Source organism: Rattus norvegicus, chromosome 6, assembly GCF_036323735.1.
Source record: "Rattus norvegicus strain BN/NHsdMcwi chromosome 6, GRCr8, whole genome shotgun sequence".
NCBI lineage: Eukaryota > Metazoa > Chordata > Mammalia > Rodentia > Muridae > Rattus > Rattus norvegicus.
In genome coordinates this window covers 96,757,830-96,779,710 of record NC_086024.1, presented here as the reverse complement: position 1 = coordinate 96,779,710, position 21,881 = coordinate 96,757,830, and the positions used below count along the sequence as shown (strand labels likewise).

At 42.8% G+C, this 21,881-nt stretch overlaps 1 protein-coding gene across 6 annotated transcripts in view; it reads right to left on the bottom strand.

Moving 5' to 3' along the window:
- Positions 1-21,881, bottom strand: part of Lrrc9 (leucine rich repeat containing 9) — an 84,869-nt gene that overhangs the window by 52,130 nt on the left and 10,858 nt on the right. For 5 of the 6 annotated variants that reach the window (XR_005505474.2, XR_005505472.2, XR_005505473.2 and 2 more), the window contains exons 2-13: positions 18,385-18,465; positions 17,898-18,116; positions 16,950-17,090; positions 16,094-16,157; positions 15,496-15,566; positions 13,265-13,447; positions 11,325-11,480; positions 8,099-8,280; positions 7,088-7,219; positions 4,637-4,813; positions 4,191-4,308; positions 3,060-3,192 (exon numbers count right to left, since the gene is read on the bottom strand). Coding sequence is in view for 3 of the 6 variants with exons in the window: in XM_063261711.1 (XP_063117781.1) it covers positions 3,060-3,192; positions 4,191-4,308; positions 4,637-4,813; positions 7,088-7,219; positions 8,099-8,280; positions 11,325-11,480; positions 13,265-13,447; positions 15,496-15,566; positions 16,094-16,157; positions 16,950-17,090; positions 17,898-18,116; positions 18,385-18,432 (1,624 nt within the window). In the remaining 3 variants the exon portion in view is untranslated. Of the gene's footprint in view, positions 1-3,059; positions 3,193-4,190; positions 4,309-4,636; positions 4,814-7,087; positions 7,220-8,098; positions 8,281-11,324; positions 11,481-13,264; positions 13,448-15,495; positions 15,567-16,093; positions 16,158-16,949; positions 17,091-17,897; positions 18,117-18,384; positions 18,466-21,881 lie in introns of those variants that run through there. The other variant, NM_001191613.1, reaches the window with a different exon arrangement.

Here is a 21,881-nt window from a genome sequence, read left to right as displayed (position 1 = left end):
ACAAATGGAAAAGGAAACATAAATAAAACTATAAAGAGTCAAGAAAAGAACACAGGAATTTAGAAATGCCTCTGCTGTGTATCCAGTCTCTCTGTGTCTGTGTGTCTCTCTGTGTGAGTGTGTGTGATTCTGTCTCTCTCTCTGTGTCTCTGTGTGTGAGTGTGTGTGACTCTGCGTGTCTCTCACTGTCTGTGTCTCTGTGTGTGTGTGTGTGACTCTCCGTGTCTCTGTCTGTGTCTCTGTATGTGAGTGTGTGACTCTGCGTGTCTCTGTCTGTGTCTGTGTGAGTGTGTGTGACCCTGTGTGTCTCTCTCTGTCTGTGTCTCTGTGTGTGTGTGACTCTGCGTGTCTCTCTGTCTGTGTCTCTGTGTGTGAGTGTGTGACTCTGCCTGTCTCTCTCTCTGTGTGTCTCTGTGTGTGAGTGTGTGTGACTCTGCGTTTCTCTCTCTGTCTGTGTCTCTGTGTGTGAGTGTGTGTGACTCTGCGTGTCTCAATCTGTCTGTGTCTCTGTGTGTGAGTGTGTGACTCTGCCTGTCTCTCTCTCTGTGTCTCTGTGTGTGAGTGTGTGACCCTGCGTGTCTCTCACTGTCTGTGTGTCTCTCTGTGTGTGTGTGACTCTGCCTCTCTCTCTGTCTGTGTCTCTGTGTGTGAGTGTGTGTGACCCTGCGTGTCTCTCTCTGTCTGTGTCTCTGTGTGTGAGTGTGTGTGACTCTGCGTGTCTCTCTCTGTCTGTGTCTCTGTGTGTGAGTGTGTGTGACTCTGCCTGTCTCTCTCTGTCTGTGTCGCTGTGTGTGAGTGTGTGTGACTCTGCCTGTCTCTCTCTGTGCCTCTGTGTGTGAGTGTGTGACTCTGCCTGTCTCTCTCTCTCTGTGTCTCTGTGTGTGAGTGTGTGTGACTCTGCATGTCTCTCTCTGTCTGTGTCTCTGTGTGTGAGTGTGTGTGACTCTGCATGTCTCTCTCTGTCTGTGTCTCTGTGTGAGTGTGTGACTCTGCCTGTCTCTCTCTCTCTGTGTGTCTGTGTGTGAGTGTGTGTGACTCTGCGTGTCTCTCTGTCTGTGTCTCTGTGTGTGAGTGTGTGACTCTGCCTGTCTCTCTCTCTCTGTGTGTCTGTGTGAGTGTGTGTGACTCTGCATGTCTCTCTCTGTCTGTGTCTCTGTGTGTGAGTGTGTGTGACTCTGCCTGTCTCTCTGTCTGTGTCTCTGTGTGTGAGTGTGTGTCACTCTGCATGTCTCTCCGTGTCTCTGTGTGTGAGTGTGTGTGACTCTGCCTGTCTCTCTGTCTGTGTCTCTGTGTGTGAGTGTGTGTGACTCTGCCTGTCTCTCTGTCTGTGTCTCTGTGTGTATGCACTGTCTCTTATCGTGTCGGGTCCTGGACTGAACTCAGGTACCTGCTGAGACATTGGCCTCTTCCACCTGAGATCTGACAGGTACTAAGTACATATCTATGGAATGGAAGGACAGACATTTCTTCTCTCGTGGATTCTTGAGATCCTTGTAATCTGCTAAATACTAAGGATTCCTATGAGTCAATAAAGTTGAAAAAATTCTAACCATTACATATGCATTATATAAAAATTATTTTTAATTTTTAATTTTTATTTGTGTGTGTGTGTGTGTGTGTGTGTGTGTGTGTGTGTGTGAGCGTTTGCACATGAAAGCAGTGCCTGTGGAGCTCAGAAGAGCATATGGATCCCCTGAAACCGGAGTTACAGGGTGGTTATGAGCCCCCCAGTTGGGTGCTGGAATTGACTCTGGCCTTCGGCAAGAGCAGCCAGTGCTCTTACGCACTCAGCCATCTCCCCAGGCCTGACTCTTTATTTTTACTCTATACAAGATATAAAATGTGAATCAGGCCAGCCTGTTTTAGAAATGTATTTGAGAAGGAGTAACTAGATGGTAAATATGAGGTTTGTCTAATAACTGTAATGAAAAAGAATGATTTGAAAAGTATCAATTTTTTTCTCAAGTGAAGAGGCCTTGGTTTAGCAGCCAGTTTGTGTTTCTGATGATATTTAACCTCATGAAGCCAGGCACAGTTGACAGCTTGCCGTGACCCATCCCAGCAGAACTGTGGTCTGGATCCTGTTATTCTCAAAGAATCAGTAAGTGTTGCTAGCTCAAGGCACCAGGCACACCAGGCAGGCATTCTGCTAAGACGGTAAACCTCCTATCGACAGGCGTTCCCTGCTGAGGACAGACCAAAGTTCTGCCTACCTGACACTAAGTCAGTCAGAGAGATAACAGAATGAGTGCCCTTAACCCCTAGCCTGATGGTCTGTCTGTCCTCTTTATCGTATGCATTGATACTTCATTCGTATTTATACTTATTACAGTAACTACAACTTTTATTTCATTTTGTGATTATTGATTTTTGCAGGCACTATGTAGGGAAAACTGGTTTACAGAAAACCAGACAGTGCCTGAGATACAATAAGCATTTAATTAGCACATTGTTAATGAGTACATTCTGAAGAATGATGAGTGGAAGGGGAGGCAAGAGAAGGCTGTCAGCCTGTAAGTGCTTCCAAGGTGTTTTACAGGTTGGTTCTTGTACTTAACACTGCCATCTATGTAAGTTGTGGGAATGGTATTTACTAACTGAATAAACTACCACACCCTTTGCCTCCTACAGAACAATAATCCGCATGCCTTACAACTCCTGTCAGGCTTTCTCATCACCTTAGACTGTGATGACTCAGAACAAGTACATGCAGTCTTCCTGGCTGCCCTATCTGAGTATTTCACATACAAGCCAATTCTCTTTCCTCTCTCGTGAAGCTAGCATGTGCATACTTCTGAGTTTATTCTTATGATGCAACATAAAGACAGAAGCAGCCTCTGAAAAGCATATGCAAGTTGGGTGAAATGTCTGAACAACAAAGGATCTCCCTAAGGCTAGCCTTAGCAGACAGCGAGGCTGAACTGACAGGGGCATGTCACTATTGGTGAGTAAGCCACACGACAACCTGGACAGTGTCCCTTGGACTGATAAAACCAAGAATGCAGGGATGGAGGAGCCGAGGGCCTTATGACGACCTCAGACGCACGCACTGTCCTTACCGTGTCTGTAGAGGTCGCTCTCTGATGGGCTTTTCTTCTCCTCTTTATACTTCTGCTGGAGGAACTCGATTCGGGGGCACTCACACATACTGAGGCTGTTCACAAGGGTAACAGCTTCCTTTCTAAGAGGGGGCTGCACAGGAGAAAAAAACCATCTGAGGGCTCTTTTAAAAGTGTAAAATCAACAGCATCCCTGCTTGGATGCGGATAGCTTATTGTTTTACATTTCTGTGTGGGCCAAAGAAATCTACAAAGAGATTACCTCCAGGTGCAGGTTCATTATGCAGACTCATTTAAATATTCAAAATTCACATGCAAATAGGTCTATACAAAAGTGCTAAGGAACAAAATTTGCTCCACAGGGAAAACAAGCCAAAGTCATAACCAACGTTAGCACTGCATGGTGCCGGGTTCAACAGCTTTAACAAGCACTTCTGGAAAGACTCCTGCTAACTCCAAAAGGAAGGCCCTGTTGGGGCGAGGTATTGCATCTGTAAAGGATCCCATTCCTTTCGGGTGTATGCCATACAGTCGACATTTTTTTCAATTGTGCACAGACATCTTAGTTTTGTTGCGACTAACTTCACTTCTTCCAAACTGTATCATTATTACACAAAGAGCAAAGAGAATCACTGTTCTGAGTAAGCAACCTAGATCTGTGAGGAGAGATTATGAGATTCCAAGTATGGGACTAGAAACTAGCAAAGTCTGTAACGCTGGGCTACAGCTCCTCATCAGGAGGTGCAGGGGAGTGGGCTGCATATGTTGGAGCTCAGGGATGCAGCGAGGATGCAGTATTAGCGGTGAGGAAAGAAATGGTGGCAGAAAAAGGAAATAGAAAGCCCGGTGGCAGCTAGAAGGCACAGCTGAAGTGAGGGAATGGGATGTTTTCAACATGGAGTTACAGGAGTGTTGGAGGTTCGTGTTGAGTTTAAAGCCAATTAAAGGAGATTTCAAAGTCACCAGTAAAGGACTCTGAGAAGAACCAAGTCAAAGCAGACAGGCAGAGCGAGCCATGGAGGACTCCTGGGAAACAGGAGCAGAAGTTTGCAGTAAACAGTGATGCAGGGGTGGGGAGACACACCGGACCAGGGGCAGCCCATGAGTACTCTGGGTGAGAGCGTGTGCTACCTTGCTTGTGTCGCTGTCTTTGAATCCCCTCTCAAGTATTTGTAGCAGATGCTTTTTCTTTACTGTCACTTCAGGATCAAAGACGTAGAAGAGGCATTCCAGCATCTTTCGATAGCTCCTTAGGAAGAATAGAGGCAGAAAGAGAGTGAGAGTTAATGTCACAAAAGCGTAACCATTGCTAAGTTAACTGTACACCATGTGAGAGTTTCCTGTTTCCAATGTCATTAAAACCTCCAGTGCTTCTACCCCACAATCAGAAAGAGGTTCAGTGTAGATGGATCGTGAGGTCATCTTGACCATGGGAGACACAGGACCAGACTACATTTCCTAGCAGGGTGCATCTTTTATATGTTAACTTTTAAGACAGGAATATTCATATTCTCTCTCCCTCAAAGTGAAACAAAGGCAGGCTTTTTACAGTTACTCATTACAGAATTGATTCTTACTCTGAATCTTGTATGTCCTCTAGATCCAAACACTTTTGGAATTTCTCTTCAAATCTCAGTCTCAGAATACGGTTGTTGACTTTAATGACACGCTTGACTTTCACCCCTGTGATGCCGTATGCTCTGAAGTCCCAGGTGCAGAAACGTGAGAGAATTAGTTCATAGCAGGAATTAAACCTATGTGGGGATACAGAATACACACATAAAGCAGAACAAGAGATTGCCCTCAAAATGCTGAAGGAAATGACGCCCGTGCCATAAAACTCGTAGGTCCTATTTTGTGATATTTTTCCTAAACATACTTCATCAGATCAAGGTAACTGCATTTGTGTTCCAATGGGCACATTTGATCAGAAAAGGTGCTAAAATTTGAAACGCAGTAAAATGTGTTTTACTTTTATTTCTGTTATCTGGTCCTTCTACCTGAAGACAATGTCAGGACCTGAACAGTCCTCCTTCCCATGGTGATTTGATTACCTTCAGTGTGGCCATAGTTCCTGCTGCCTTCCTGCAGGCTAGGCCTTCGTCTTTTCTTTCCTTTTTTTTCTGGTTCCCTGAAGTGATTCCTTTTTTAAATTTTCATTTACTTTATGTTTTTATGGTGTTAAGGATTGAACCAAGGACCTTCTGCCTGCAGGGAAGAAGCTCTTTGTCACTGAGCTATTCCCCAGTCTCCAATAGACTTGGAAAGTTTGCATTTCCCCAGGAACCAAAATTATGGCTCTCTTGTTTCCACTGTCCTTAGATGATTTTATCTGGCATGTATATAAGTATGTATGTATGTACATATGTATGTATTCATACACAAATAATCATTTCTATCCAAATGTAACTGTAGTACCCAGATTTTAATATCCACTGTTTTCCAAAACACCAGTGTAGATATGTAAAGGGCCTTTCAAAGCTAATTTACTCAGCCCCTGGCCCCAACCTGTAGTTACAACAGCAGGAGTGACAATCTCCACTCTTTTTCACCCTCTAGCACACCTGATCACATCTCACACACTTGCTGAATCAGACCCTGGGTCATCATCAACACTGGGCACTGTCTCTGGGTCTATCCTCAGTTAGGGCACACAGTGAGAAGGGCGGTGTCCACCTCTCTCCCAAGGCTTTATATTCCAAAGGGAGTGGACATTCAATAATATATAAAGCCATGAATATAACAAATGCTAAAGAGTGAAGACTTAGAAGAGAAGAAGCCTTGGGTGAGGAGCACTCAAGGAACCTTCTTGAAGCCTCAGAGATCTTCCAGGAAGAAAAGCAATCTGAGAACCAGAGGAAGATGTATCAGCTTTGAGCAATGGCTGGTCGGCTCTCTGCTGCCCTCATCTGGCTGTTCTTATAAAATTACAATCTTGTCTTAAAATGCACAGAATGAACATTAAGACCGGAAGATGGACCATTCGACCAGGAAGCAAATGATCCTTTATAAGATACATTTACCCTGTAACCATTGGAATGAATGGATGTGAGGGCTACAGTCACAAAGGGAAGCTTCCTCATGGGTGGTTTGAGTTCCATATCTGAACTCATAGCTTAGAGCGCCTTACAAGCAAAGGCTTTATCAATGCAGGAGGTGACTAACAGCCCAAATGACCTCTGTGTTAAATGTATGACCCAGACCATGGCAGATCCTTCCCTAGGCCCTTAGTCTAACACATGCAACCTGTCTCTAGAACTCACTTTCTTGCCAGAAATGACAGGCACTTCAAAGTAGGTTTTGATGTAATTGTGCCTCCTTGTGGATCAGAGATTGTATTACACAAGGAAACAGTAACAAACTGCTTTGTTTAAATATGCTTATAATAAGCCACGTGGTGTCAGACTCCAGGAGTAGAACCAGCAGAGCTGACAAAGTTGGCCTGGACAGAGTCTCACTCTTACCTTGCCCAGACCGTTTCCTGGCTGGCTGTGATACAGAGAACCCCGCAGCCTGGAGTCTGGCTCTGTGTACCTTCTCCCACACCCAAGGGCCACGAACCATTGACTTAGCTTAGCTCCCAAACGGCTTCCCCTTCGACTACAGGCCTGCAGGACAGCCAGGAGGCCTCCATAATGTGCCCCACTCAACACCCCAACAGCCCCCTGCTGGGCCATCTGCCCTGCTCTGGTTTTCAGGCAGAATTCAGAATCCAGGGCTGTTTGCCCAGCAACTGCATAAACATCACAAGGACAACAGTGGGCATAAACCCTTAAAATCTTTACAAACTTCCCATTTACTTTTCCTGCTGACTGGCTAAGAAGAATGGGTGAGGGGTGACCCCGCTGAGGTGTCCGGGGTGTGGCGATGATGATAAAGTAGTGAGACAAAGGTACCGGTGAAAACTGCTTGACAGCAAAGTGTCAGCAGATGAGTATTTAGGTAAGAACTGTCTTGAAAGCGATCCCTGGCTCGGGATCGATCTTAAGTACAGTTATCTTGGAGCTCTACTTAAAGCTCAGGTTTACCATTCATCAGCTCGAGTGCCTTCCTCAAAATGGATGTTCCCCACGGTCTCCAGCTCCGTGAGCAGAAATGGGGTCAGTAAGCCATGGCTCTTCTTCTTCTGTTTTACTTCAGTACGATAAATTGCTTCAATTCTACCACAGACAAAATACACAAAATTCATTGGATATGAAAGTCACAGACAGCACTGAAGCAAAGCCGTCCGTTCATGGGCTTCGTGAACGTCAGCATGGAACCTGCGTTTTAGTATCAGTTACATCTCACTTCCAGTGGATGAGTAACACGAGTGTTAGCAGTTAGACCCAGAACAAGACATTCTGCTCTGGCAGTGAAGGCCCCACTGATAATGTTACCCTCCTGCAGAGGATGGAAAGCTGAGACTCTCCTCGGTCTAAAAGCATGGCTGCCATATCCTAGACAGGCCATTTTGTCTTCGTACACCAAAGTATTCTCAGCACCACAGCAGGACTAATAGGACTTCCATCAGAAGAGCTAGCGGGAGGGTCGCCTGCATGGAGCAGTCCCCACCTCCAAATGCTAAGTCCTGTTGTTAAGATCATTACAGGGGTCTAGTAACCCATTTACCCAGTGTCCCCACAAATGAAGGAGCAGTGTGAACAGTAAGAACTGAGGTGTGGGGGCTGGGGATTTAGCTCAGTGGTAGAGCGCTTGCCTAGCAAGCGCAAGGCCCTGGGTTCGGTCCCCAGCTTGCTGGGTTTGGTCCCCAGCTTGCTGGGTTTCTCAGCTAAGGAGCACACAATTGCTTTTAGTTTGCAGACAGAACCAGAGATGTGACACCATGCGGAGGGGAAGAAGCCACTCTGCTTAACTGAAAATGGCTTCAGCCAAAGCCCAGCTTTGAGTGGGCCAGCCCCTAGGAACCTGGTGTGCCAACACAGTTCATGTTCTGTTTTCTCCCATTTAGCAAAGGAATTGAGCTCAACTCTTGGCCTCCAACATGGTTATTCTTTCCTGTTATCAATCAGATTGACTAGACAGTTCAGCAAACATACTCATGTAGCTTCTTGTTCCAGAACATGACTCTGTCGTCCAGGGCATTCAGCTTGGTCAGTATCTTCTGCTGCAGAACCGATTCCTGTGTGAGAGTCTCACTATTCCGGGCTTTCTCGGCCTCTGGTGCAGTATCACTCTGCCCTTTGCCAGAGATCTTGAGTTCAGCCAGTTCCCGTTCTAACTGTGGAAGTCAACGAACCAAAGAGCAAATTAAAAATAAAACATGGGGCCTGGAGAGATGGCTCAGCGGTTAAGGGCATTGACTGCTCTTCCAGAGGTCCTGAGTTCATTCCCAGCAACCACAAGGTGGCTCACAACCACCTGTAATGGGATCTGATGCCCTCTTCTGGTATGTCTGAGTACAGCTACGGTGTACTCATATATAAAATAAATACATAAATCTTTTTAAAAAAATAAATAAAACATGCTTAAGGCAAGGCCTCCATTCAGATTTCATTTTGTGGTTAGATCTATTAGTCAGTTTAAAAGGTCAAAGTAGGGGGCTGGGGATTTAGCTCAGTGGTAGAGCGCTTACCTAGGAAGCGCAAGGCCCTGGGTTCGGTCCCCAGCTCCGAAAAAAAGAACCAAAAAAAAAAAAAAAGGTCAAAGTAGAAACCCAAGAAGCCCAAGCTTTATAAAAGCCAAATAGGCGGCTTCAATCTTGGTGCAAATTCAGCTAGTGTCCATTGAATGAGTGATGGGTTTAAACGATGAGGGTGGCTGTCTCTTCACAGAACATTAAAGAAACAGGCTGTGAAATGTTGTGTTTGCTTCGTAAAGCCAAGGTGAAATTACCATCAATGCTGGTCTGCTTGTGAATAAAACCTTACACTTCATATAATGTAATTTCTAGCATAATAACTATTCAGTGTTTCAATTGTTTAAAACTATGTATGGAGAGATAAACCATTGAAAACACACAAAGGGGAGACAGCGTTTTCCTTTTGCTTCAGTATCTGACCAGCTCAAAACTACACACTGTGTCAGATTTTAATATTTTGGGACTTGTCCATATTAGGCTTTTTGGCACTAATTGGGATATTTAAAATATTGCTTTAAATATTGTTTATCTTGTTTACCTAGCCTTTGTGTCATTCCCTTAAAGTCTGAGACTAGGGCAAATCTTTTGTAGGACTTAAAGATAAACTATAATGCAAAACATTTGCAAACAGAAATGTAGTAGTTAGTGATATTTCTTCACTAGTTAGCTATATCTGGCTGCTATAACCAAATTACATATTTAAACAATGCATGCAGTTTATATAATATATATACCATTCCTTGTTTGCTGGTTTTAATTAATGTGGCTGAAGTTTGAAGTGCACCCAAATCTGAAACTTTGGACATATTTTATTCAGATAAGGGACATTGAGAGTTCATGTAAACATTCCAAAATGTGAAAGCCTCCAAACTCTGAAATCCATTTGGTTGTAAAGCATTCTAGGTAAGAATGGGACATTATAAAATGGATTTTGACATTTGGTCTTTCTGTGGTTTTTAATTAAATAATTTAAATTTAATTAACATTGTACTTCAAGAATCTCATTCTGATTATAAGACAAAAATATGCTCAGTAGTAGAAAGGGCCATTAAATATATTTTTAAACCTATGCTCCATAAACATTTTATTCTACTTCTTTTACTTTTAAATCTATGGGTGTGTGGTTATGTGTAATGAACGAAGGCCCCATATGAAGGCCAAGGAAGGTGCTGGAGTCTGCCAAGTACCTCAGCTGGTGGCCAAGGTTCACTGGCCTGGATGTCCCCAGCTCTAAGAGGAGCAGCACGCATTACCATGGCTACCCTTTATATGTGCCCTTGGAACTGGGCCCAGGTCTTCATGTTGTGCAGGAAGCACTTTACCTACTGAGCCGTCTCCCTAGCCCGTGTTCATACTGTTTATGAATAATGCCTTGTAGCACAACAGCATCTCACTTTTTGTTTTGCAATTGAACTTAAGTCTCTTTTCTCTGCAATGTCTAGTATTTGGCAGATTGAGATCAGCTAAATCAATCCATTTACATATTTGTTCTTGATATTTTGTCATTTAATTTTATCCCCACTGACACTTTTGGTAGAGTGCAAACCAGAGCACCCAGCTCCCCTGCTCCTAAGTACCTTGACAGCTTTCTAGCACCATTTGCTGAATCCACTGTTTCTTCATGTTTTTGAGAAGTTACAGAAAATTTTACACTCACAAGGTTCTGTTTTCAAGTCAATGATTCTTAACTTTTCAAGATCTACTTTTAATAAAAGTAATCTAATTATTCTGCATAAAAAACACACACTACTAAAATAGAGTCTGATTTAAAGTTCCCCATTATATACCTGTGAGTGTGTATACCTGTGTATGAGTGTGTATATGTATGTGTATGTGAGTGTGTATGTGTGTGTATGTATATGAGTATTTATGTGTGAGTGTGTATATTTGAGTGTGTGAGTGTGTATGTATATGTGAGTGTGAGTGACTGTGAATATGTGTACATGTGAATGTATATGTGAGTGTGTGTATGTTTGCGTGTGTGTATGTTTGTGAGTATGTGAATGTATGAATGTGTGTGAGTGTGTGTATGTATGTGTGTGTGTGTTTGAGTGTGTCAGTGTCTATGTATGTACGTGGGCGTGAATGTGTATTAGTGTGTGTGTATGTATGTATGTGTGCGTATTATAAATGTGTGTATGTATGTATGTGTGAGTGTGATCTGTAAGTGGGTGTGTATGTATATATGTGTGTGTATATGTGTGTGAGGTGTATATGTGTATGTATGAGTGTGAGTGTGTATATGTGTTGAGTGTGTGTCTGTGTGTGTATGAGTGTGTGTGTATGTGTGAGGTGAGTGTGTTTGTGTGTATGAGTACATGTGTTTGAGTGTGTGTGTTGGTGAGTGTGTTTGTGTGTGTGAGTATGTGTGTTTGAATGTGTATGAGTGTGTTATGTATGTGTGAGTGTATGTGTGTGTATAAGGGCATTGGAGATCAGAACGGAGGTCTCATACCTTTAAAAAATTATACATAGAATGCAGCTCAGTTAAATATCTGGAACCAAAGTATTTTTAGAATAAACCTGACTCAAATCTCAGTATTAATCACACACACACACACACACACACACACACACACACACACACGGTAGGAGTGAATGGGCAGTAGAATTAAGGATTTACCAGGTGTTTGGATAATTTTCCTACACTGTGACCAATAAAATTTTACATGATTAAATCTTACTGTTTTCTTTGCAAAGTTGAATAATTTTATCCGTTCTTCCGGTAGCTTCTGTAACTTGCATTTCCTGTCATTCAGTTTTTCAAGTTCTTCATTCAGATGTCTCTGAACAGTTTTTATTCTCATGTTATAATACATTATTTTTTTCATTGCTGTTGACTGAAGGTAAAAAATTAGATAAAACAAGTTACAGGAAGCTGTGTTGGCTAGTTTTATGTCAACTTGACACAAGCTAGAGTTTTTTTGGAAGAGAGAACTTCAATTTAGAAAATGTGCAGCCAGATTAGCTGGTGGTGTGTTTTCTGGATTGGTAATGCATATGGGAGGGCCCAGGTCACTGCAGGCAGTGGTCCTGGGTGCTGTAAGAAAGCAGATAGAGCAAGCCACGGGGGACAAGCTGGCAAGAAGTATTCCTCCATGGCCTCTGCATCAGCTTCTGCCTCCAGGTTCCTGCCCTGACTTTTCTGGGAGATAAATTGCAAGGAGTAAACTGCAATAAACTCTTTCCTCCCTAAGAGTTTTGATCACAGCAATAGAAGTCTAAGCTATAGCTATCTGTGGAATTCTGTAAACGTAACAGTTCTTTATAAGTCTGCAAGTTTGCCAGCTCCATCAGAAATGCTCATGCAGACAGAGACATGACAGTGCTGCAGGATTTTGTATTTAATTTATGGTATGACATAAAATCCCAAAGAGCATCTTTATTTTTAATATGTGAGCATGAGGCATATGAATGTCTATTTCTAAGATTTCCAGTAAAGAAATCACAGATACAATTTAACTTATTTAACTTATAAAGCAGTATGCTTAGCTAAAAAGACATAATACTGGAGCAAATATTAAGCCACATTATTCCTACTTTATTAATTCAGGGAAAACAAATTTAAAAGTGTTAAAAGTAAATGTCAAATTGAATATAATTCACTTTTTAAGAGCCTGACCTTCTCAAAAATTGCCATCACCCCCAATCTGTGAAACAGTGCTCTAAGTGAACTCCTTTTAGACTGATAATACCATTAAATTATCATTCTAATGTAATTATATCCAACCTTAAATTTACTTCACTTAATAACCATTCACCTATTAACTCACAATAATAACAAATTGATTAAATAGCCCATTACGAACTATACAAGTTAAATGATGCCTGAGAATTACATTAGTCAAAAAGAACTGGCCAGCCAGTCTAACCAAAAGATCAGTTCCTGGTTCAGTGAGAGATTCCCTCTTGAAAAATAGGGTGGAGAACATCAGAGCAAACACCTGACATCTAGTCATCTAGTGTGTGTGTGTGTGTGTGTGTGTGTGTGTGTGTGTGTGTGTTTGTGTGTGTGTGTGTGTGTGTGTGTGTGTGTGTGAAAGGAAGAAAAACATTGGAAAACGACGTCTCTTGTTATTTTAAATATTTGGGGTAAATGGAAAATCCAATACAAATATATGTGAGTCACTGACAGGTAAAGGGATTTCAAATAAATTCTTAAATCTCCAACACCATCATGTTTTGAGGATTAAGTAGCTTAGTTTGCCAGACAAAATAGAGGCTATTAGGTTACATCTCAAGCAGCAAGGTGTTCACCAACTTGCTTGTACTCCTTTAGTTCTGTCCAGACATACTTTCTATGAAATTTAAACTTAATTTCTTCCATGCAGGGGAAAAGATTTTAAAATACTACATTTAATTTGTTCTAAAATAATTTTAAGAATCGTGTATCAAAAAATCTATTTCCAACATCAGTTTCCCCATTTGTGTCTGACTACCGAATTCCAGAATTAATGTTATAATCTGTACACTTTAAGGTGAAACATTCTGTTTATGGAAGGGGCAAGAGCAAACAGGAGACGAGAACTGACCGCATGTTGACAGCCCTATGAGGACCCAACCAGAAAGAAGCCATGAACTACACCAATATGAGCCACAGATACCTCATTGCAACCACACTTACATCTGCCAGCTCCTTGATTTGCTTTGCTGATACGTCAAACGTGTCAAGTCGTTGAAGAGAAGGCAGGTGATACAACACGTGGGTGGAGTAGTTACACAGCTGACACACTGGATTTGATTTATACTGAGGGTCATTCAGAGATAAATCCTTTAAGCGAGGGAGCTTGGTCAAGTTAGTAAGGTCCTAAACATCAATGAGAATGTTCAATCAGTGAGGCACACTCACCTTGAGAGGAAGTGTTTTAACACCTAAGATCACAATCCAGTGAACCACTCTAACCACACACCTAAGTACGCATGTCAAAGTGATCTAGATGGCCGAGATGCTACTCTCTCGGGAAAGCACACGTTAAGTTCCAAAGAGAAGATCAACCTTGGCTAAATGGCGGACCTCACAGCTATGCATTTTCTGTGCGTCCCAGCTGCTCCTAACCAATAAACACGAATTCTGGTTTACCGTTCCTGAGGGACATCTGTGATGGCATTATAATAGCCCCTTGCTGAAAAGCAGTGGCAGCTTCGTGTCGTCTACCAAACATGCCACACTGAAGATTCCATTCGCCTTTTAGTCCCACCTCCCTGTGCTCTTGTGCTCACCAGGAAGTTGAGCCAAACAGCAACGCTGACTTTACTCAGTGCATCCGTGATTTCCTATCTCCATGTTCTCATGAACACACTCATCTCTCCCTCTTAGAATGGCCACTGGCACCGCCCAGAGGAGCCTCTTCCAGCGCCTGTTAAAACGCTTCTAGCCTTTCATATTGATTAGCTCCTTTGCAGTTGGACTAATCGGGTAGCATTTTATTCAAATTTCTTCTTATTCATTCTACTGCCTTGCACTACTCTTAAGCTTTCTCTGAGTTAAAGAGTATCTCTTTACATTGACTGAGTTAAAATCACCTCTTACTCCATTTTCTCTTGTGTTCTCATAAGCTGTGCTCGACTGTGTCCCTTCAGTCTCACGTTGTCAGAATCACAGTGTGAGCAAGGCCAGACGACAAAGGAGTTTGACAAGAGAGATCTACTATAGCACATTTAAAAGTGCTCCAGCAAGTTTTGCTGCACAGAGAGTGGACTGAGGGCAGAGAAAAGGGAAGGAGGGTTGGCAAGGAGACTCAGCAGGTAAGGGCGCTGCCTGCCATGCCTGCCAGCTAAGCTTGATCCCCCGATCCATGTGGTAGAGTGAGGGAACTGACTCCTGCAGGGTGTCTTCTGTCTCCACGTGTGTGTCACGGCATGCACGTGCTCGCGCTCACACACACACACACACACACACACACACACACACACTAAAAACAGGGAGGATTGTGAGAAGTCCCCCCCCCCACTAATGTAGATTGGTAATGATAATGCTGCTAACCAGATTGACAGTGACCCAGGTAGTAAGGCTCTGGGCATATTCCGAATGGACAACAAGATTTGCTCACAGAATGAAGGTGAGATATGAAGAATAATAGAGATAAAAAAGGCTGTAAAATGTTTTGCTTAACTAGAAGAGTGGAAAAAGTATTTAGAGAGTCAGAGACACCTGCAAGGAAAGAGGGTTTGGGGAGGGTACAACAGTTGGAGCTCGTTAAGAGACATCTGCAGTTCAGAGGCGACAACAGGGTAAACAGAGGGACCAGTTGAGCAGTAATTAGAGCAGATGCACTCACAGTCCGAACAGAGGATGGACTATGTAGAGACTGAGTATGCACAGAAATGGTGAAGAGCCCCAGGACTCAGAGGGGGCAGTCCACCTTTACAGATGCTAGCAGGGGCTGAACCCCCAACAAGATGAATGTAGCCAGAGAGACCAGGACAAAGTTCAGAGAAAGCAGCATCCTACTGGCCAACTGAGGAGCTAGCTTTTTGGTCCCGAAAGGATCAAGTCCTATGACTAACTGAGGAGATGCCACTCAAACTCCCTAGAGCAGTGCTTCTCAACTTTCCTAACACTGTGACCCTTCAGTACAGTTCCTCCTGTTGTGATGACCCCAACCATAAAATTATTCTGTTGCTACTTCATAACTTCAATCTTGCTACTGTGAATAATGTAAATCTCTAATATGCAGCCTCCAGAAGGGATTGCAAAGCATAGGTTGGGATCCACTGCCCCAGACCACCAGGAGGCACAGAGCAATGAACTCAATGCAATTGCTCCTTGAAGGAGGACTGTTTGGTGTATTTTCTGGTCTATACAGTTCGTAACTCAGGCTAATAAACAGAAATCAATCATTTAATTGAACATACCTTGAAAGAAGTAATTTGATTTCCAGAAAGGTTTAGTTTTTCCAGTTGTTCATTGGGATCGAGACATCGACCTTTCATTTGAAAACAAAATTAAAGAAACGTTAGAAAGAGGGCATAGCGCGGTGGCTGGGTGCTTTTCTAGCATACCCAAGGCCACAAGTTCAATCCTCAGCGTTACGAAAAATATTTAGGTTTTTTTGTTCTACCTTTTGTAATATACCCTGGCACATTTGTAAGTCACGGGTGACCATTGTCCCAGCATTTCAATAGTATCAAAGACACCAGTGCTTCATTAGCAATAGTGATCAATGGCTGAGAGTTAAACACCGGAACCATTGATCTAAAGTTAGGTAGGGAAGTGGCAGTGGATCTGGGAAGAGATGGTGGGTATAAATATGATCAAAACACAGTGTAAGAAACTCTCAAAAAACCAAAAATTTCTTAAAAAGATCCTCATAGGTCAATAGAAAGAACCATGATCTAAGGTAAAACTATGTGCAAAAGTAAAACTGCTTTTCAATGGCATGGAGTCTAAGAGACAAATCTATTACAGGCTTTTAAGATGCCTTAGCACAGATTCCGTGGGAAACATACATACCAATGCTGCTTATTAGGTTCCCCGCAAGGTTGAGGTCTTTTAGATTCTTCAAAGTCTGCAAGCCCTGAAAGCACAATGTGTACCTTTAAAACGTCCACTCTGATCAATCTTGTTATTTTCTTGGGTGCTTGGAAAGTAGAAACCATGTGCTTCATGGGCCCAGAGGAAGATGGGTCCAATGAAGCCTCCCCACCCCCACATCAATGGAGAATTAGTAGAAGGAGCAGAAAGGAGTGAAGGGGAAGATCAGCTCAGTGAGTGGAGAGACAACAACACATCACGTGGCTTCTCAGACCTTGCTTTGAAACCCTTGTAACATCAGCCCTGTTGTGAAGAAAACGCTATCTACACAGTAGTTCCTCTTTATACTTTATTAAAAAATATGTATACGGGGTTGGGGATTTAGCTCAGTGGTAGAGCGCTTGCCTAGGAAGCGCAAGGCCCTGGGTTCAGTCCCCAGCTCCGAAAAAAAGAACCAAAAAAAAAATGTATATGTGTGTGTATATGTGTGTGTGTGTGTGTGTGTGTGTGTGTGTGTGTATGTGTGTGTGTGTGTGTTTTGCTTGTGTGTATGCTGGGTACCACAGAGAACAGAAGAGGGTGTTGGGTTTTCTGGGACTGGAATTACAGAAGGTTGTGAGCTATGTGGGTGTTGAAACTGGAACCCATCTCCTCTGGAAAAGCAGCCGTGCATTTAACCTCTAAGCCATCTCTCTACCCCCAAGGTATTATTTTGACAATAATAATTATGCTATTAATCAATATTTTTAACCCTTAACATTGTATCTTAGACACTGTGGTTTTAATGCCATAGCAGTAAAGTGACTTTACATGGAAATTATCCAAATTATCTCACCTCAATATTTCTTATCGTGTTGTGGTTCAGCCACAGAACTTCCAATTTTATTAACTTCTCTAAATTTTCTATTTTGGAAATTTTATTGTAATATAAATATAATTTTTCCAAATTTCTACATCCGTGAAGGCCTTCAATTTTCTGTTGAGAAGGAGATTGAGAAGCGTTACTTATTTCATGTTTGACTTAAAGCGAGTTTTGAATAAATACCCAGAAAATCAGCTCTAAATTAAGAAAAACATATAATTTCCCCGTCTAAACACAGCTATATTTAATTTTGTATGTTTCCTTTAAATGTTGACCAACTACATCTATCTGGTATTAATATAATCATATGCATGTGATTTTATGGGTGGTATGGTTTGTTGTTTTTTTTTTTTTTTTGATCAAGACCATCTAACACATTTCCATAATTTTCAAAGCCTAATATTTAATAATTACAAAATATTTATGAAGGTCATAATAGCTTTCTTTAAAAGTCCCCTATGCGCAGAATATTCACGTTTGATGATTTTATTTGTTCTGAAAGAGGTACAATAGACACCTTCATGGGTAACTGCTCTCAGTTGTTGAATTACTTCTCGGGTATAGAATTATTAGGGTAGGGGCTTCTGAGTTCAAAGGTACGTACATTTCTAATTACCCATGATAAATTTTGTAGTGTTTCTTTCTAAAACACACATCTAACCATTTAGTGTCAGGGTGAATCAGTTTTGCTAGAAAGCAATACTGACTATGACCTGAGTTGATATGTTTACCCCCCTAAAAAAAACAAAAACAACCCTTATGTTTTGATTCCTTATTCTGTTTACACTCTGTACATATTTTTATCCTTGCCCACTTATCAGTTTTGATCCATACACACTGCACATATTTTAATGAGCCATTTTTCCAACGTTAAGAATTCAGGATTAGATGCACCTCGTGAGACTGTTTGCTTAGACTTACCTCTATGCAGCACTCAGCAATCCAAAGTTCCTTAAGCCGTAAGCAAGTCTCTAGCCCTGAAATTTCCTTTATATCTTGAGCAACAATTGTAAGACTTGATAAATTATGAAACAGTGATAATCCAACTATTCGGGGATACCCTGAAAAGAACATCTCCAGTTTTGAAGTATCTGATCCTTCTTGTCCAACCATCTCATAAGATAAACCATTGCACAAACACTGTTTTAAAAGAAAGAATTTGAATTATTATGTTTTAACTAGCTTTTTAAAAAAAAAAACTGTCTGTTGACAGCACAAACTAGAAACTTCCCGGGGAACAGATACCGTTCTCAGAAGAGAAAGCTGGATCGCTCTCCAGACACCTGTGCCTCCAGTCACCCAATAAGAGGATCTCCTTCCCATCAACCCTCTCAGCTCCAGGAAGGAGAGTCAGAATGTTCTGCTCAATACTCTTACAAATATGACTGAAAGAAGAGCTCGGACTCACCAGTTCTTTAATGATTTCACCTCGATTAAAGTGTTCACTTTCAATCATCTTCCACTAAAAACAATGGTCACACTAATATATCTATTAAAGAAAACAAAAGATGGAGTTCAGTCCTGGAGTCGGGTCAGGCAGACTGAGGAATCACCTTACCGCTGGCAACTGTGGCGTTTTCTGGTCCCTGATTACAACTAGCCAGTTAGGTAAAGAAATGTATACCAGCACAGGCAAAGGCTGACCTCTGGAAACACCGATGAGGTTGTTTCAAGATGAACCAGACAACGGATTGGGAGAAAAGTCACTTGTACAAACCATGCCAACATTCAAGACACCGGAAAGAGAAGTTTTACTAAGCTAATTTTTAGAAAGATGTAAAGCTGTTTTCAAACTCAGAGCGGCAACTGCATTCTCGATGCTGCAGTGCTTACAGTAAAGCACCTGTGGATTGGCACTCCGGCCTGGGGACTGGGGACACTGCCCCACCTTGATGAAGCTTTGCCTTGGATAAGGACCCTCCAAAGGTCAGATGTTGTCAATACAAAGTCATCACGAGGTAGAGTGTCTAAGAGGCCCTGAGGGTTCCTTCCCCAGACCGGTGCCTGGTGTCCAGCACCAGCCTGACAGATGGGGTTGTTTCCCCTTTTCCTCTTCCACCTGCCACATGGAGATCACACCAGATATCTGATTCCAGTGCCTTGATCTTGGAGTTCCCAGCATACACAACTGTAGAAAACAAATGTCTGTGGATTCTATCTGACTCTGGGCATTTTATTATAGCAACATGAAACGGACTAAGGCATTGAGCCAAGAAGAGGAGGAACCCCACACAGCTAATTCCACAGAGCAAAATGCAATCAGAAAACTACCTTATTTGCGCTGATGTCTTGGGTCAGTTTAGCCGTTTCCCCAGTCACTAACCTATGTATCAAAGACCTAATAGATACCAGATGAAAAAGGAGGGGAGAGAGCGCCAGGTTGAGCTGGTGTATGGAGTCTGAGCAAAGTACTGAATACATAAGGTGAAGCATGAAGGAATCTGGGTCACATGCATTCGAGGGAGTAGCAGTCAGAACACAGGCTAAGGATGCTTGGGATATCTGCATGACAACAAAGCAGATGGATGGATGTGATGGACCACACTGAAGACCATGCAGGCTAACAGGACCTGCAGTCAGAGGAGTGCTGTACGGCTGGACCTCTGCTGCTCATTCCTTCTCTGCTTCCTATGGCATCTTCACATCCAGAATACAGCAGTGCTACCGTGTGGGTCTTCCTTCTCCCTGGGCTCACTGTCCACCAGCCCATGCGGATGAAGGAAGGAGAGTCCACGGACAGGGTTTCAGATGGCCCATGAGTTCGAACGGTAAGGTAGTAATGACATACTGGGGCAAGCTTTGGGGAGATGGGGAGACAGACCACCTTTACTTGGGGTGAGATTCAAGGATTCAATAGATTGGGGAAGTGGGTAGGGTTATCCAGGGTGGGTAAAGGTTATTGGTTGAAGGCTAAGGACCTGAGGTGCCTCGTTAGCATGGGGAGACTTTCCAGGAATCTCAGGTCTAGCTGTCTGGGTTCTTACTGGGAGAAAGGAAGCTGAATCTGTAATCTAACAAAATCTGCATGACATTGGCAGATAGAGGTGTGTGTGTGTCTGTGTGTGTGTGTGTCTCTGTGTGTGTGTGTGTGTGTGTGTGTGTGTGTGTGTGTGTGTGTGTGTGTGTGTTGGGGGATGTTGAACTCCCTAGGCAAGCAGAGAAGGAGAAGCCCTGCTGACAAACGGATTCTGCCACTTTGCCCCAGCTCAGAAGCCTATCTGGATAATGGCAGACTTTAACCTTAATTAGGAAGAGAACACTAGCAGTAAAGGAATTTAGCTAGAAAATACTTGAAAGCATTTAGCTGCTCCATCAAAGGACCTCATGTAGATACAGGCCATAGTATCCAATCCCTAGATTTACTCAGAAGGAAGACCAAGTAGAGGAAGGGTTTGTAGCCTTACACTGGTCTAATGTCTGTGGGAGCTGAAGGGAGGGCTATCTGCCCACGACAATGCAAAGGTCAGAGCCAATCCCCAGGACCTCCAAAGACACCAAATAAGTACCCAGATAATCTTAATTTATGCCCAAGATATCAATTCTGGAAAGAACTACTCTGCTTCCTCCTAAATGATTACAGACATTTTGTACTAATTTTGGACTTTCTGACTTGTACCTCTTTCCCCCAACCCCCTTCTCCAGTAGCTGTGTCACCCTGCTTCCATGAGATGTCCCCTATAATCTCTGGCATTTGCACACTTGGTTCCCAGTTGGTGGATGTGAAGTGGCCTTGCTGGAAGTGTGTCATGGGGGGAGGGGAGCAGGCTTTCAAAAGCCATGTTAGCCTTTAGCTAACTCTGCCACTATGCTTGTCTGTCGCCACACTTCACTCTGTGATGACAACATTTGGAGTCAACTAAAACCTAAACATCTGGACATTCCTGTAGAGTTTTTTCCTTTCCTTGATTGATTATCTGAAGTGGGAAGACCCACCCTAAATCTAGGCTAAGCCTTCTGGTGGAGGAAGGAAGCTTTTTGGTTTTTGCCTTTCTCTCACTCTCACAGACAAACCCAATTATCCTGCAGCTGAGGCAGGACTTTGCTGGCATTAGAATCCTATTTCAATAGGGATTCCAACACAGACTGCAGACCAGCTGAGCTGTCCAGTCAAGTCTCCAGTCAGAAGACAGTCATTCTTGGACTAGCTAGACCACAGCCACAACTTGTAGTCACTCTAATCAGTTCCTCTTCACACACACACACACACACACACACACACACACACACACACACACACACACACACAATCAGTTCTCTTCTCTTAGAGAACCCTGACTAATATAGGCTCTCAACCCTCTAGAAGCACAAGGCCACAATAAAGCCTTCCTTCTATGCTTCCATACTTGCCAGTACAATGCCCTTCCTCTTCTACTTCCTCTTCCTTCTCCTCCTTTTCCTTCTTTTAAGTTTCTTAGTTAATCTTTTATATTTATTTTTATGACTAATACTTAAGGTTTGTTGTTGCTGCTAAAGGTACTCTGTTGTGGGGCTTGAGATCATTCAGTGGTTAAGGGCACTTGCTGTTCTTCCAGAGGACTGGAGCTCCATTCCTAGTCCCCACACTGGTGGGCTAGGAGCTACCCCTGCTCCGCAGATCCCGTTCCTCTGGTGTCTGTAAGTACCTATTCACTTTGCACACATCCATACACACAATACGAATTAAATATAAAAAAGAATCTTAAAAGTCCAGCTGGGATTCTGATTGAAGAGCACATTACAAAAGTGTCCTATAGGAAGGGTGTGACTTTTACAGAGCTGAGCCTTCATAAGAACGAAGCACCTCTCTTCATACAGTCAAGAAGACTACATTTTCTGGGTGTACGAACTTGCAGATTCTCAACTTCATGCTACTCTGTCAGCATCAATGCCCCATTAGACAAGTAATCTTCTAACTCAGTAGTTAAT